At 43.9% G+C, this 15246-nt stretch overlaps 1 protein-coding gene across 1 annotated transcript in view; it reads left to right on the forward strand.

Moving 5' to 3' along the window:
• The window catches only part of ADAMTS10 (ADAM metallopeptidase with thrombospondin type 1 motif 10), a 132753-nt gene that overhangs the window by 88641 nt on the left and 28866 nt on the right, over positions 1–15246 (forward strand). Inside the window, exons 18-21 of the mRNA XM_075850091.1 lie at positions 292–372; positions 5040–5206; positions 7022–7148; positions 7235–7364. Of these exons, the coding sequence (XP_075706206.1) occupies positions 292–372; positions 5040–5206; positions 7022–7148; positions 7235–7364 (505 nt within the window). The remainder of the gene's footprint in view (positions 1–291; positions 373–5039; positions 5207–7021; positions 7149–7234; positions 7365–15246) is intronic.

The following is a 15246-nucleotide window of genomic DNA, read 5'->3' on the forward strand; positions in this document are numbered from 1 at the left end:
TTGGCAGTTGTTGGGGGCAAAGAACAGTTTGTTGCATTTCAGACTAAGATTTGTATACAGTGAATTTTCTACAGAAACAATTCTAGATGAGACCATATAATTAACAATAGCCGTCTTAAATATTTCAGAGCTAGTCGAATGCATGCATATATTCATTTCTGTATTTGTGGTATGAAAGTGTGAGAAAACTCCTGCTGCGTGGATGTGAGCGATGTGTTTACATGATTGAGTGGTATGTCCAACATCTCTCTTACAGCTTATTCCCCCTCTCTCCCTCCCCCATTTCTCAAGGATATGAGGAGGTAGTCTGGATTCCCAAAGGTTCTGTTCACATTGACATTCGTCATCTCAATATATCACAAAACTTTCTGGGTAAGTAGAATAAATATATACTGTAGACAGTTACCAATATTTCATTGTTCAGAAGCCCTGAACTAAGCTATTGCTAGAATAACGATAATGCCAGTCATTTAATAAAGTATTTAGTTACTTTAAAACAAGGTGATATTAGGCCGTAGGGTATGTTCACACAGCACTAAAAAAAAGGACGTGAAATTTCTTGACACGTTTTTCGGTGCGTAAACCGCATCAGAAAACGTGTCGAAGAAGCGCCGTGTGAACAAGGCCTTATTGTTTAGTATGTAAGATTATACGGATGATACAGATGTATTGTCAGACATGGCCAGGCTGCCTTATATTGTTTACGCTGTGTGTGTCTCTAGCCTTAGGGCTCGTTTACACGAGCGTGATATACGTCCGTGCGTCCGTGATTTTCATGCATGTTGTACGGACCTGTGTTAGTCTATGGGGCAGTGCAGACAGTCCGTGATTTTTGCGCAACGTGAGTCCGCTGCAAAAAACTAACGACATGTCCTATATTTGTGCAAAGTCAATGGGTGCGTGAAAATCACGCATGTCACATGGAAGCACGAGCGTGATTCGCGCAACAGCTGTCAAACTTTGAATGTAAACAGAAAAGCACCACGTGCTTTTCTGTTAACAAACATCCAAACGGAGTGTCATAATGATGGTGGCTGCGCGAAAATGACGCAACCGCGCACCATATGCTGATGACACATGCAGCTGTTAAGTGCCTTTTGCGCACGCAAAACGCCGCATTTTTTGCGTGCGCATAACGCACACGCTCGTGTAAACGAGCCCTTAAAGTAATATTTTTTATTTCTATTGTGTAACATTTTTGGTTCTTTTTTTGCGGGAAATATAGAGCTTTCTTATTATTTAAAATTGGAGCTGATAATATTGCATTTGTAGGCCTTATTTAGAGAAAAAGGCGGTCACGTTCTGTTTTAAGGTAGCTTGTTGAATAAATCATTCTAAAGCCGGATTCACACGAGCGTGTGCGTTTTGCGTGCGCAAAAGGTACTTAACAGCTCCGTGTGTCAGTAGCGTATGATGCGTGGCTGCGTGATTTTCGCGCAGCCGCCATCATTATGACACTATTTGTATGTTTGTAAACCGAAAAGCACGTGGTGCTTTTCTGTTTTCATTCATAGTTTTGACTACCGTAGCGCGAATCACGCGCGTCACATGGAAGTGCTTCCGTGTAGTGCGCGTGATTTTCACGCACCCATTGACTTCAATGGGTGCGTGATGCGCGAAAAACGCACAAATATAGGACATGTCGTGAGTTTTACGCAGCGGACACACACTGCGTGAAACTCACGGACTGTCTGAACGGCCCCATTGACTAACATAAGTCCGGGCGAGGCGCGTTGCACAGACGTAATGCCAAATATGTATATATTGGGTAATGCATACTGTCGCTATAGCGGCGAGAATAGAGACTCTATTTTATGTATGTCTTCCCATTAGCTTCAGCTACTGAACATATATGATAATCATCCAGGTACAGTATTTTTTAAGTGAAGGTGCAAATGCAAATATGGCCGGTGTAGAGCAGACAAAAATTTGTGGCCCAAGGCAATTATTATATGTTTGGGGTAACGTGCATTCTGCATGACAAGACTATATTAATGCCTGAGCACCTGAGGTTTTTTTTTTTTAATTTTAGGTTTTTTTAATATTATTTTTTCTCATTTCATTTATTTATTTATTTTGCAAACTACTATAGTTAATTTTTACAAATTATCTTTTTTAACTATGGGGGCATATGTAGGGAACAACTGATCTGTTTGTTTCCTGCTGTCCCCATATACAGATCACTGATAAGAGTGATCTCAGGGTATGTTCACACGCAGTGTTTTCAGACGTAATTCGGCCGTAAAAAACGCAGCGAAAAACGCGAACAGTTAAAAAACCTGAAAACAGCTCCGTATTTTCAGACGTTTTTTGTTAAGCGTGTGAACATACCCTAAGGGCATGTTCACATGCACTGTTTTCAGACGTAATTTGGGCGTTTTACACCTCGAATTACGCCTGAAAAAACAGCTCCTTTACGCCTACAAACATCTGCCCATTGCTTTCAATGGGTTTTATGATGTTCTGTTCCCACGAGGTGTAATTTTCCGCGTCGCTGTCAAAAGACGTCCGCGTCAAAGACGTTTTTGGAGCCGCTTTTCATTCACTCCAGTGTTTTCAGGTGCATTTCGGGGCGTTTACGCCTTGAAAAACGCCTGAAGAAACGGAAGCTGAATGCCTACAAACATCTGCCCATTGAAATCAATAGGGAAAAACAGCATTAAGGCCCTGTTCACACAGAGTTTTTTGCAGGAGGAATATTCTGCCTCAAAATTCCGTTTGGGATTTTGAGGCAGATTTTGACCTGCCTGCACGCCGTTTGCCGCGATTTTCGCTGCGTTTTTCGCTCGCACCCATTGAGTGCTACGGGCAAAAAACGCAGCGAAATACGCTTTCTCTGCGTCCCATTGATGTCAATGGGAGGTCAGAGGCTTTAACGCCCGAAGATAGGGCATGTCCCTTCTTTTTACCGCGAGACGGTTTTTCCGCTCACGGTAAAAAAACGCCTCCGCCTTGCGGAGGCATTTTCTGACGTTTTTTGGCGCGGTTTCAGACACGGTTTCCACGTCAAAAAACGTGTAAAAAAACTCACTGTGAACAGGGCCTTAGTTCATACAGGGCGTCTTTTTACGCCTCTGTTTTAAAAAACGGAGCGTAAAAAGACACTCCGTAAAAAGAAGTAGCATGTCACTTCTTGGGGCGTTTTTTGGTACTGATTTTCCATTGAACACTATGAAAAAAGCCTCAAAAAACGCCTCAAAAGAACCCTCTTAAAGAGGCTCTGTCACCAGATTTTGCAACCCCTATCTGCTATTGCAGCAGATAGGCGCTGCAATGTAGATTACAGTAACGTTTTTATTTTAAAAAAACGAGCATTTTTGGCCAAGTTATGACCATTTTTGTAATTATGCAAATGAGGCTTGCAAAAGTCCAAGTGGGTGTGTTTAAAAGTACAAGTCCAAGTGGGTGTGTATTATGTGCGTACATCGGGGCGTTTTTAATACTTTCACTAGCTGGGCGCTCTGATGAGAAGTAACATCCTCTTCTCTTCAGAACGCCCAGCTTGTGACAGTGCAGATCTGTGACGTCACTCACAGGTCCTGCATCGTGACGGCCACATCGGCACCAGAGGCTACAGTTGATTCTGCAGCAGCATCAGCGTTTGCAGGTAAGTCTATCTTACCTGCAAACGCTGATGCTGCTGCAGAATCAACTGTAGCCTCTGCTGCCGATGTGGCCGTCACGATGCAGGACCTGTGAGTGACGTCACAGATCTGCACTGTCACAAGCTGGGCGTTCTGAAGAGAAGAGGATGTTACTTCTCATCAGAGCGCCCAGCTAGTGAAAGTATTAAAAACGCCCCGATGTACGCACATAATACACACCCACTTGGACTTGTACTTTTAAACACACCCACTTGGACTTTTGCAAGCCTCATTTGCATAACTACAAAAATGGTCATAACTTGGCCAAAAATGCTCGTTTTTTTAAAATAAAAACGTTACTGTAATCTACATTGCAGCGCCTATCTGCTGCAATAGCAGATAGGGGTTGCAAAATCTGGTGACAGAGCCTCTTTAAGGCTATGTTCACACAGAGTTTTTTGCAGGAGTTTCTGCATCAAAATTCTGTTTGGAAGTTTGAGGCAGATTTTCCTCTCCCTGCACGCCGAATTTCGGTGCGTTTTTCGCCCCGCGGCCATTGAGATCCGCGGGCATAAATCGTCACGAAATACGCTTTCTCTGTCTCCCATTGAAGTCAATGGGAGGTCAGAGGCGGAAACGCCCGAAGATAGGACATGTCGATTCTTTCTCCCGCAAGACGGTTTTACCGCTCGCGTGACAAAACCGCCCCCACCTCACATTGAAATCAACGGGAGGTATTTTTTTGGGAGACGTTTTTGACGAGTTTTTTGGCGCGGTTTCCGCATCAAAAAACTCGTCAAATAACTCTGTGTTAAGCTCCAAATTAAAAGAAGCTTTATTTTCAGCTTCAAAAACGCCTGAAAATCAGAGGCTGTTTGCTCTGAAAACGGCTCCGTATTTTCAGACGTTTTTTGTTAAGCGTGTGAACATACCATCAGGCTCACATATCCGTCAGGGCTCTATTCTGATGTTCCGTCAGAGCTTTCCGTCAGAATGGAGCCATGACTGAAACAAATGGAAACCATAGTTTAATTTCAATGGTTACGGATCCGCTACCATCGTTTTGACAGAATGAAGCGTAGTCGACTACGGTATTCATTCCGTCAAAACGACGGAACGCTTGCACAACTAAGACAAACAAAAACCATTGGCAATGTATCCGTCACTATTGAAATCAATGGTGATGGAAACGGAAACCTATGGTTTCTGTTAGTTTCAGTCAGGGTCCCGTTCTGACGAAAAGCTCAGACGGAATGTCAGAACGGAACAATGACGCAGATGTGAACGAAGCCTTACCAGTAATATGTATACACAGACATGCAGAGAAGATACAGATCGTGTCTTCACTGCATTTCTCTGAGCCCACTCTGGATAGGGAATCCCTGTGATGTCATTAATCATACACCTGGTTTTATTTAGCTGCTGGAGACAATTGTATATGTTTCTGTTTTGTAGCTCTAAAAGCAGAAGATGTGGGGGAATACTTTATTAATGGCAAGCTACCACCTGACACACCAAAGAAATTTGATGCTGCTGGGACCATGTTCCACTATAGAAGACCTCAGGATGAACCAGAGTCACTTGAAGCTTTAGGGCCCACTAATGCAACACTAGTTCTTATGGTAAGAAGTTATTATGTATTCAATCCAAACATAGCTGTTAAATGTGTGAAAAGTTTTGTAATAAGTTGTAAAACTTGATACTGAAGTTCTAGTCTTCCATATACGTTAATGGTAAGCCTAGATTCCCATGTGGCATATTTTAAAGCATGCGGCATATGTAAAACATGAAGACCGGGGTATAGCTAAAGACACATGGGCCCTGGTGCAAGAATTCAGATTAGGCCTCGCTACCCCACCCCAACACCACCAGACCCTTTTCGCACGCCTATGCCCAGCCGCCTTGCCCAGCAGCCCCCATGGATGTCCCCACAGTATAATGCTCCCTATAGCTGCCCCCGCCACAGTATAATGCTCCCCGTGGCTGCCCCCCCAAAGTATAATACTCCCATAGCTTCCCACACACAGTATAATGCTCCCCATGGCTGCCCCCCACAGTATAATGCTCCCATAGCTGCCCCCACACAGTATAATGCTCCCCATAGCTGCCCCATATGGTATAATGTCCCCATAGCTGCCCTCACACAGTATAATGCCCCCCATGCAGTATAATGCCCCCATAGCTGCCCCATACAGTATAATGCCCCCATAACTGTCCCATACAGTATAATTCCCCCCATAGCTGCCCCACACAGCATAATGCCCCCAATATTAGCTCCCCATACAGTATAATGCCCTTCTTATTAGCTCCCCATACAGTATAATGCCCCCATATTAGCTCCCCATACAGTATAATTCCCCGCCATATCAGCCCCCCAAACAGTATAATGTCCCCCATTTCAGCTCCCCATACAGTATAATGCCTCAACCATGCAATATTGGCCCCCCATACCGTATAATGCCCCCCACCATAACAGCCCGCCATACAGTATAATGCCCCTGCCATATCAGCCCCTCATACAGTATAATGCCCCCCATATCAGCTCCCCATACAGTATAATGCCCCAACCCCGCAATATCGCCCCCCCATACAGTATAATGCCCCCATATGTGCATAATAGAAAAATAATAAAATGATTTACCTATCCCCGTTCCCGCACAGGGTGGAGGATCCTTCTCCTCCTTTGGTCTGTGCTATGATTCACTCGACTCAGACTGGCGCGATGACGTCACTACATTGCGCCTGGCTGCGTCAAGCCACTCATGGCTCAGGGCACAGAGAATGCTGGAGCAATGAGCCGTCAGGTCCTTGTTCCAGCATTGAATGGAACCGGGGCCTCGGTGAGTGACTCGCGACCCCCGGTGGTCCTCACGCGACCCCCCCAGTTTGTAATGTACTGTATTGTGCAGTTTGCTGTGGAGTGAGGAGAAGAGGGGACTGTAATTTAACGGCCCCCCTTTCCTCCACCGCAAACACAGACTGCACTATAGAGTACATTACAGGCCCCCACTGCAGCTCACCTGGAGTCTTCCAGGATCTTCCAAACCCGCTCTTCCACGCTGGCTGGAACGCCCCTCCCCTGACGTCACGATCACATGGTACACTGAGTGTACCATGTGTCCGTAACGTCTAAGGAGCCCGTCCCGTAACCAGGAAGTGCTGGGGCCAAAAATACGCCACATGTGAATATATCCTAAGGTATAGTATGTTGACAATTGGCAGATTTGTTGCAGATATTTCTGCAACTGTTCTATTTATCTGAATGAAACTTGCAGAAATCCATGCACATGCTGCAGAAACAAACACATTCACATGTATGGAACTGATTTTCAGTCGCAGAGTAACCTGCAGTAAATTTGGCGCATGTGAACATACTCTAAAATGCAACTATGAGCCACTTTTAGCCCTGTGCACCAGCTTAACCATATTTCTTACAGGTTATGATGAGAGAAGAGGTATCTGGTATTCGCTACAAGTTTAATGCCCCTATCAATAGACATACACAGAGTGGGTATAGCTGGCATCTCACACCATGGACTAAATGCTCTGCTCTATGTGCTGGAGGTATGATAAAGAACTAATTCATATTAAGAAAGAAAAGCCATATGTTCTCGTTTAATACATATTTCCAATATTGTTTTTCTGTTCAGGGGTGCAAATGCAGAATGTTGTTTGCAAAAAACTGTCAGATGGATCTGCTGTGTCTGATGACATGTGTGACACGCAGGAGAAGACACAGGAAAAGCAGCGTCCGTGTAACACTGAGCCGTGTGCTCCTGAGTGAGTGACATTTTGTATCACGAGTGTACGGCTTAATACTTAATCCACAGTTTATTACAGTAGCAGCAGAGTGGATGGGATTTGAACAAATCTCATCCAAACACAGCGGAAAAAAACAGCTGAAAAAACGTTCATAAATTGACATGTGGTGCTGTTTTATTATGCGGAGGAGACGCTGCTCTCCTGTTGCTGATTTTCCCCATTGAATTTAGTGTGGAGGTAAAATCCGGAACAAAGAGCTATGTGTTGAAACTTTTGCAGTGGAAACGATGCAATTCCGCCGCAAAAAATCACAAGTGAGAAAAAAAAAGAAGCTATTTTTTATTTGAAATTAATAGAAAAGCTTATACCTACCTCCAGCCATAGTCCTAGCGATGTATTTCTCTATTCTAAACGCAGCCTGGCCTCCTGGGATGACTTTTTATCCCATGTAACTGCTGCAGTCAATCAAAGGCTGCGGTGGTCGCATTGACTAATGCGTCATCCCAGGAGGCCAGGCTACGCTCAGAAAAGAGGCCGGGGTAAGTATAAACTTTTCTTTTTTTTGCTGCAGGATTTCCGCGGCAGACATTACGCTCGAAAAACTGCACCACAATTTGGTGCAGTTTTTCAGACGGAATTCGCTAAGGCTATCAGGACGGATATGCTGTTTACTTTTATGCAGCGTATATGTCCTGCGTGCCCATACCCTAAATGTAAATTAACCACTGGTAGATTTGGCTTATCTAAAAAGGGGTGCTCCAGGAATGAAACACTGATCCTTAGTATAGGCCATGAACGTTTGATCGATGGGGGTCTGACGGTCTGAGCCCTGGGAACCCCACTGAACAGCACAATGATGGGGCTTCGGTGCTTCACTGTTTACACAGGCGGGGTGGCTTGTTCCTACGAGTGGCTGTGTATAGTTCTGCAACTCAGTCCCATTTAAAAGTAGTCTTCAAAAGGCTGAAACTTGATTGGTCTTTTCTATGTAACTATACAATCATCATAGTTTTATTAATTCATATATCCATTTCAAACCATTTACATTTACTTAGCCTCATAAACATGTACATGGATGAAGGATTATTAGGACAGGAGCCCCATCTCTATCATTAGTGGTTTCACCAAAGCAGAGCAGTCTAGGGCTGCAACAATGGAGTGCACAAAATGGATAATGGACTCCGACAGATAATTCCAAATTTTGCACATTTGTCCAGATTTAGGCTGGATTCACACACACAGAGTTTTGCTGTGTTTTTGTGCTTTTTTTTGTAGTGTTGTTAATGCGATTTTTTTGCTGCGTTTTTTTTATCATGCAGTTTTAAGTGCGGCCAGACGCTACATTAACCCCTTAATGACCTGGTTATTTTGTGCGTCAATGACCAAGGATTATTTCTTGTTTTTTCACGGTCGCATTCAAAGAGTCGTAACTTATTTTTTTTCCATCGACATAGCCGTATAAGGGCTTGTTTTTTGCAGGACGAGTTGTATTTTGCAATTGCACCATTCTTGGATGCATGTAATATATCGATTAACTTTTATTAACTTTATTTTAGGAGAGAATTGAAAATAAGTAGCTATTCCATCATTGATTTTCACGCTATAAATTTAAGCCGTTTACTATGCAGCCTAAATAACATGTTGCCTTTATTCTATGGGTCGGCACGATTACGGGGATACCAAATATGTAAAGGTTTTATATGTTTTCCTAAGTTTGCACAATAGAAAATCCTTTTAGAAAAAATGTAATTGTTTTTGCATCGCCGCATTCCAAGAGCCGTAACTTTTTTATTTTTCTGTACAACGTGGCCTTATGTGGACATACTTTTTGCGGGGTATGGTGTAGTTTTCATTAGTACTATTTTGGGGTACATAGGACTTATAGATTAACGTTTATTTTATTTTTTTATTGGGGAAATGGGAGAAAAAAACGAATTTTGCTGTTGTTTTTTGCGTTTGTTTTGGACGCCGTTCATCCAGCGGTTTAATTAATGTGTTCATTTTATTGTTGAAGTCGTTACGATCACGGTGATACCATATATGTGTATGTGTTATTTGTTTTGACACTTTTACTAAATAAAACCAATTTTTTGGGGGAAAAAAGTGGTTTCATTTTTACTGTAATCGTATTTTTTTAATATAAACTTTATTTCAATATTTAACTTTTTTTTTTGTCCCACTAGGGGACTTCACTTTGCGATCTTTAGATCTCAGATATAATGCTTTGGTATACTTAGTATACCAAAGCATTATTGCCTGTCAGTGTAAGGCCTCATTTACACGAACGTAATATACGCGCGTGCGACGCGCGTGCTTTGCACGCATGTCGTACGCACCTATATTAGTCAATGGGGCAGTTTAGACGATGCGTGAATTGCGCTCAGCGCGTGTGCGCAGAAAAAAACTCACGACATGTTCTATAATCGTGCGTTTTTCGCGCACTCACGCACCCATTGAAGTCAATGGGTGCGTGAAAACCACGCATGCCGCACGGAAGCACTTCCGTGCGAACTGCGTGATTCGCGCAAGAGCTGTCAAACTCCTGAATGTAAACAGAAAAGCACCACGTGCTTTTCTGTTTACAAACATCCAAACGGAGTGTCAAATTCGAGATGAGCGCACCGAACTTCACCGGGTTCGGCCAAACTCGTTTTGACCGAAACCGGTAAAAAATGTTCGGGTACGCGACGTCAGGAGACAGTCACTGTCCACGGTGCTGAAAGCGTTAAACTGGTTCAGCACCATGGACAGTGACTTCCGCTCCGAAAATCCATGAACCTGTAAAAAAAAAAAGACGTTCTGACTTACCGATAACTCCGGTCCGACCTCCCGGGATGACAGTTAAGTCCAAGTGACAGCTGCAGCCAATCACAGGCCAAGCACAGGCTGCAGCCAATCACAGGCTGCAGCGGTCTCATGGACTGCGGCGTCATCCTGGGAGGTGGGGCCGGATGACAAGAGTGGGACGCGTCACCAAGGCAACGGCCGGGAGCCCGGACTGGGGGAAGCAGGAAGTTCTTGGTAAGTATGAAAGTCTTTTTTTATTCACAGGTTGGTGTATATTGTGTTCGGCATTCACTGTCGAGGGTGCTGAAAGAGTTACTGCCGATCAGTTAGCTCTTTCAGCACCTTGGACAGTGACGGGCGTCGACTAGCCTCATCTCTATGATGGCGGCTGCGCGAAAATCACGCAGCCGCGCATCATACACGGATGACACACGGAGCTGCCAAGTGCCTTTTGCGCGCGCAAAACGCAGCGTTTTTTGCGCGCGCAAAACGCACACGCTCGTGTAAATCAGGCCTAAAACTAAAGTGCAATCTATTAGGCCATGCCTCTGGCACGGCCTAATAGGCATATAGCCACGGCAGGCCTGCTGGTCTTTGTTAGGCCCCCGGCTGCCATGGAAACACAACAGCACCCCGTGATTTCTTTGTGAGGGCGCCGATGGGGTGACAGTGGGAGCACTCTCCCTCTGTCAAACTCATTAGATGTCGCTGTCGCTATTGACAGCAGCATCTAATGCAGACATGGGCAAACTACGGCCCGCGGGCCACATAAGGCCCGTTAGGCTTTTTAATCCGGCCCGCCGAACTTGTCCAAATAATAGTAAAAACCTCCTTTTTTTTCCCCTTTCCCTGCAATGCCCACGTTTTCCCAATAGATGGCGCACTCAAAACACATTGACCGTTGTTAACCCCTTAACGCCGAAGGACGGATATATCCGTCCTCAGCAGCTGCTAGTTCGCGCAGGAGGACGGATATATCCGTCCTGTGATCGCGCGGGTACTGACAGTTTACCCACGCGATCAGCGGCAGGAGCACGGCTGTTATACACAGCCTGGCTCCTGCTGCAACTGCCGGAATCGAAGCGCGCGCCGATTCCGGCAGTTTAACCCATTAAATGCCGCTGTCAACAGTGACAGCGGCATTTAATGTGTTTGACAGAGGGGGGAACTCCCTCTGTCTCCCGATCGGCGCCCCCGCAAACAAATCGCGGGTCGACGTCGGGTTTCCATGACAGCCGGGGGTCTAACAAAGACCCCCAGGTCTGTCTTCAGCATCTGCCTGTTAGGCGATGCCGGAGGCATGACCTAACAGGTTGCCTGTCAGTTTTACACTGACAGGCAATAATGCTTTGGTATACGAAGTATACCAAAGCATTATATATGCGATCGGCATATCGCATAGTGAAGTCCCCTGGTGGGACTAAAAAAAAAAAAGTAAAACCGTTAAATAAAGTTTGTGGAAAAAAAAATAAAAAAAATTACAGTCAAAATCAAATAAAACTACTTTTTTGCCCCAAAAAGTGGTTTTATTTAATAAAACGGTCAAAACAAATCACACATACACATATATGGTATCCCCGCGATCGTAACAACTTGACCAATAAAATAAACACATTAATTAAACCGCCGGATGAACGGCGTCCAAAGAAAACGCAAAAAACAACGGCAAAATTCTCTCTTTTCTCCCATTCCCCCCATAAAAAATAAAATAAAAGTTCATCTATAAGTCCTATGTACCCCAAAATAGTACTAATGAAAACTACACATTGTCCCGCAAAAATCAATCCCACGTACGGCCACATCGACGGAAAAATAAAAAAATTACGCCTCTTGGAACGCGGCGATGCAAAAACAAGTAATTTTTTTCTAAAAGGGTTTTTATTGTGCAAACGTAGAAAAAACATATAAAACCTTTACACATTTGGTATCCCTGTAATCGTGCCGACCCATAGAATAAAGTTAACATGTTATTTACGCTGCATAGTAAACGGCGTAAATTTATAACGTGAAAATTAATGCTGGAATAGCTGCTTATTTTCAATTCTCTCCTAAAATAAAGTTAATAAAAGTTAATCAATATGTTATAAGCATCTAAAAATGGTACAATTACAAAATACAACTCGTCCCGGAAAAAACAAGCCCTTATACGGCTATGTCGACGGAATAAAAAAAGAGTTACGACTCTTGGAATGCGACCGTGAAAAAACAAAAAATAATCCTTGGTCATTAACGTGCAAAATGGCCCGGTCATTAAGGGGTTAATGTGGCGCGTATTTCTCTTTATTTCACTTTAATTTTCACTTCGTTTCACGTCACCATTAAGCCCTTCGGTTTTCAAAGAGTACAATATCAGCCGTCACTTTGCCACGAAGCATGCAAACTATGCTAGCAAGCAGTCAACACAAGAACGGGCGGCTACTGCTCAGAGGTTGGCAGCTAATTTACAGAGTCAACAGAACTTTTTTCTTGATAAATCACAGTGCGTATGTTATTTTAATCTATTTACATTTCCTCCTCCCAGTATCTGCGAAATAGTATGTAAATGCCATATCTTGCATATTCCTTGAGACAAATTTATTAACTGATAAGGGCTATTTTTCACATTTGAAAGACAGTTAATAAATTGGGTTGTAGTGTTCTTACTGTGCTATGAGGTTTGCACACACTACATTTAATGCTTTAGTATATCCGGCCCAAACACTCCCTCCAAATGCTCCTGGCCCGGCCCCTCTGTCAAATTTTAGAACCCATTGTGGCCCGCGAGTCAAAAAGTTTGCCCACCCCTGATCTAATGGGTTAAACTGCTGGAATCGGAGAGCGCTTAGATTCCAACAGTTGGGGCAGGAACCAGGCTGTGTATAACAGCCATGCTCCTGCCGCTGATCGCATGGGTACGGAGCATAGTTACGGACCCATTCATTTCTATGGCCGACGGACGACTTCCCGTGTATTTATGGGAAGGTGTCCGGGCCGCAGAAAGTTTACATAAAAAATAGGACATGTCCTATTTTTTTATTTTACGTATCGTGCTCCCATACTTTATAATGGGAGCATGACCCATAAATGCGGATGACTGTCCGCGGCCATCCGCAGTCGGCCGTGCCCGTAATCACAGACCGTGATTACGGGCACGGTCGTGTATATGGGGCCTAAGCAGAATATATTATGGAAAAAAAGTAGCATATTTTTTGTTTCAAGTATTTTATTTTCTATTCTTCAATAAAATTACCCATCCAGTGGCTTAGAAGCCACATGTGGCTTGCCAGCTGTTATCAGCTGCAGATCCTCCAAGGATGTCATAGCATTACTGGATCTTGGTATTAGGGTCAAAACCATATATAGCTTTCAGTTAAAGAGGCTCTGTCACCAGATTTTGCAACCCCTATCTGCTATTGCAGCAGATAGGCGCTGCAATGTAGATTACAGTAAGGGTATGTTCACACGAGGGCGTCCGTTACGGCTGAAATTACGGGGATGTTTCAGCCTGAAAACATCCCCGTAATTTCAGCCGTACCGGCATGTGCAGGCGCTTGAACGCCGCGTCAATTACGGGCGTAATTAGCGCTGCTATTCATTGGAGTCAATGAATAACGGCTCTAATTACGGCCAAAGAAGTGACAGGTCACTTCTTAGACGCGGTTGTCTATTTACGCGCCGTCTTTTAACAGCGGCGCGTAAATATACGCCTCGTGTGAACAGACAAACGTCTGCCCATTGCTTTCAATGGGCAGATGTTTGTCAGCGCTATTGAGGCGCTATTTTCGGCCGTAATTCGGGGCAAAAACGCCCGATTTACGTCCATAAATAGGCTGTGTGAACATACCCTTACATTTTTATTTTTTAAAAACGAGCATTTTTGGCCAAGTTATGACCATTTTTGTAGTTATGCAAATGAGGCTTGCAAAAGTCCAAGTGGGCGTGTTGAAAAGTAAAAGTCCAAGTGGGCATGTATTATGTGCGTACATCGGGGCGTTTTTACTTCTTTTACTAGCTGGGCGTTCTGACGAGAAGTATCGTCCACTTCTCTACACAACGCCCAGCTTCTAGCAGATCACGCTGTGACGTCACTTCCCCAGGTCCTGCATCGTGTCAGACGAGCGAGGACACATCGGCACCAGAGGCTACAGATGATTCTGCAGCAGCATCGGCGTTTGCAGGTAAGTCGATTTAGCTACTTACCTGCAAACGCTGATGCTGCTGCAGAATCAACTGTAGCCTCTGGTGCCGATGTGTCCTCGCTCGTCTGACACGATGCAGGACCTGGGGAAGTGACGTCACAGCGTGATCTGCCAGAAGCTGGGCGTTCTGAAGAGAAGTGGATGATACTTCTCGTCAGAACGCCCAGCTAGTAAAATAAGTAAAAACGCCCCGATGTACGCACATAATACACGCCCACTTGTACTTTTACTTTTCAACACGCCCAGTTGTACTTTTGCAAGCCTCATTTGCATAAATACAAAAATGGCCATAACTTGGCCAAAAATGCTTGTTTTTTAAAAATAAAAACGTTACTGTAATCTACATTGCAGCGCCGATCTGCTGCAATAGCAGATAGGGGTTGCAAAATCTGGTGACAGAGCCTCTTTAACACTAGATTAAAAGACATATCACTTGGTCAAATTTGGAATATGCTTTTTCCCTTTTTATATTCAGTGTGGCTCAACATCATCTGTAACTCGCAACCTATAAAACATTAGGGACTTCAGTTCTATAGGCAGCAATTCATTGCTGGATGCTCCATACAGTACAGCTTTCTGTGGAACTGAGTTCAATGGTTTATATAATAATATTTCATAATGGCGGTGTTACAAACATTGGATAACAGGTTTAATTACCAATGGACCATACATACTGCCATACTTCAAAAAAAAATCTCAGTACTATAAGAGGCCCACATAATAGTGCCATACTGTACTCAAATAATACAGTGGCCATAAAATATTACCAGCCGTATCAGTGCCCATATACTAGCTTGAAAAGGGCTTGGATGCTAGTACTTTTGATAAATGTGTTTGCATTTACAGGGTGATTCAAATAGGATGGTGCAAAGGTAAATGGCCAGTGAATGAAAATCTAAGCAAAACTGGCTAAGTTGCCCATAACTACCAATCAC

This window comes from Rhinoderma darwinii, chromosome 1 (assembly GCF_050947455.1).
Source record: "Rhinoderma darwinii isolate aRhiDar2 chromosome 1, aRhiDar2.hap1, whole genome shotgun sequence".
Classification (NCBI taxonomy): Eukaryota; Metazoa; Chordata; class Amphibia; order Anura; family Rhinodermatidae; genus Rhinoderma; species Rhinoderma darwinii.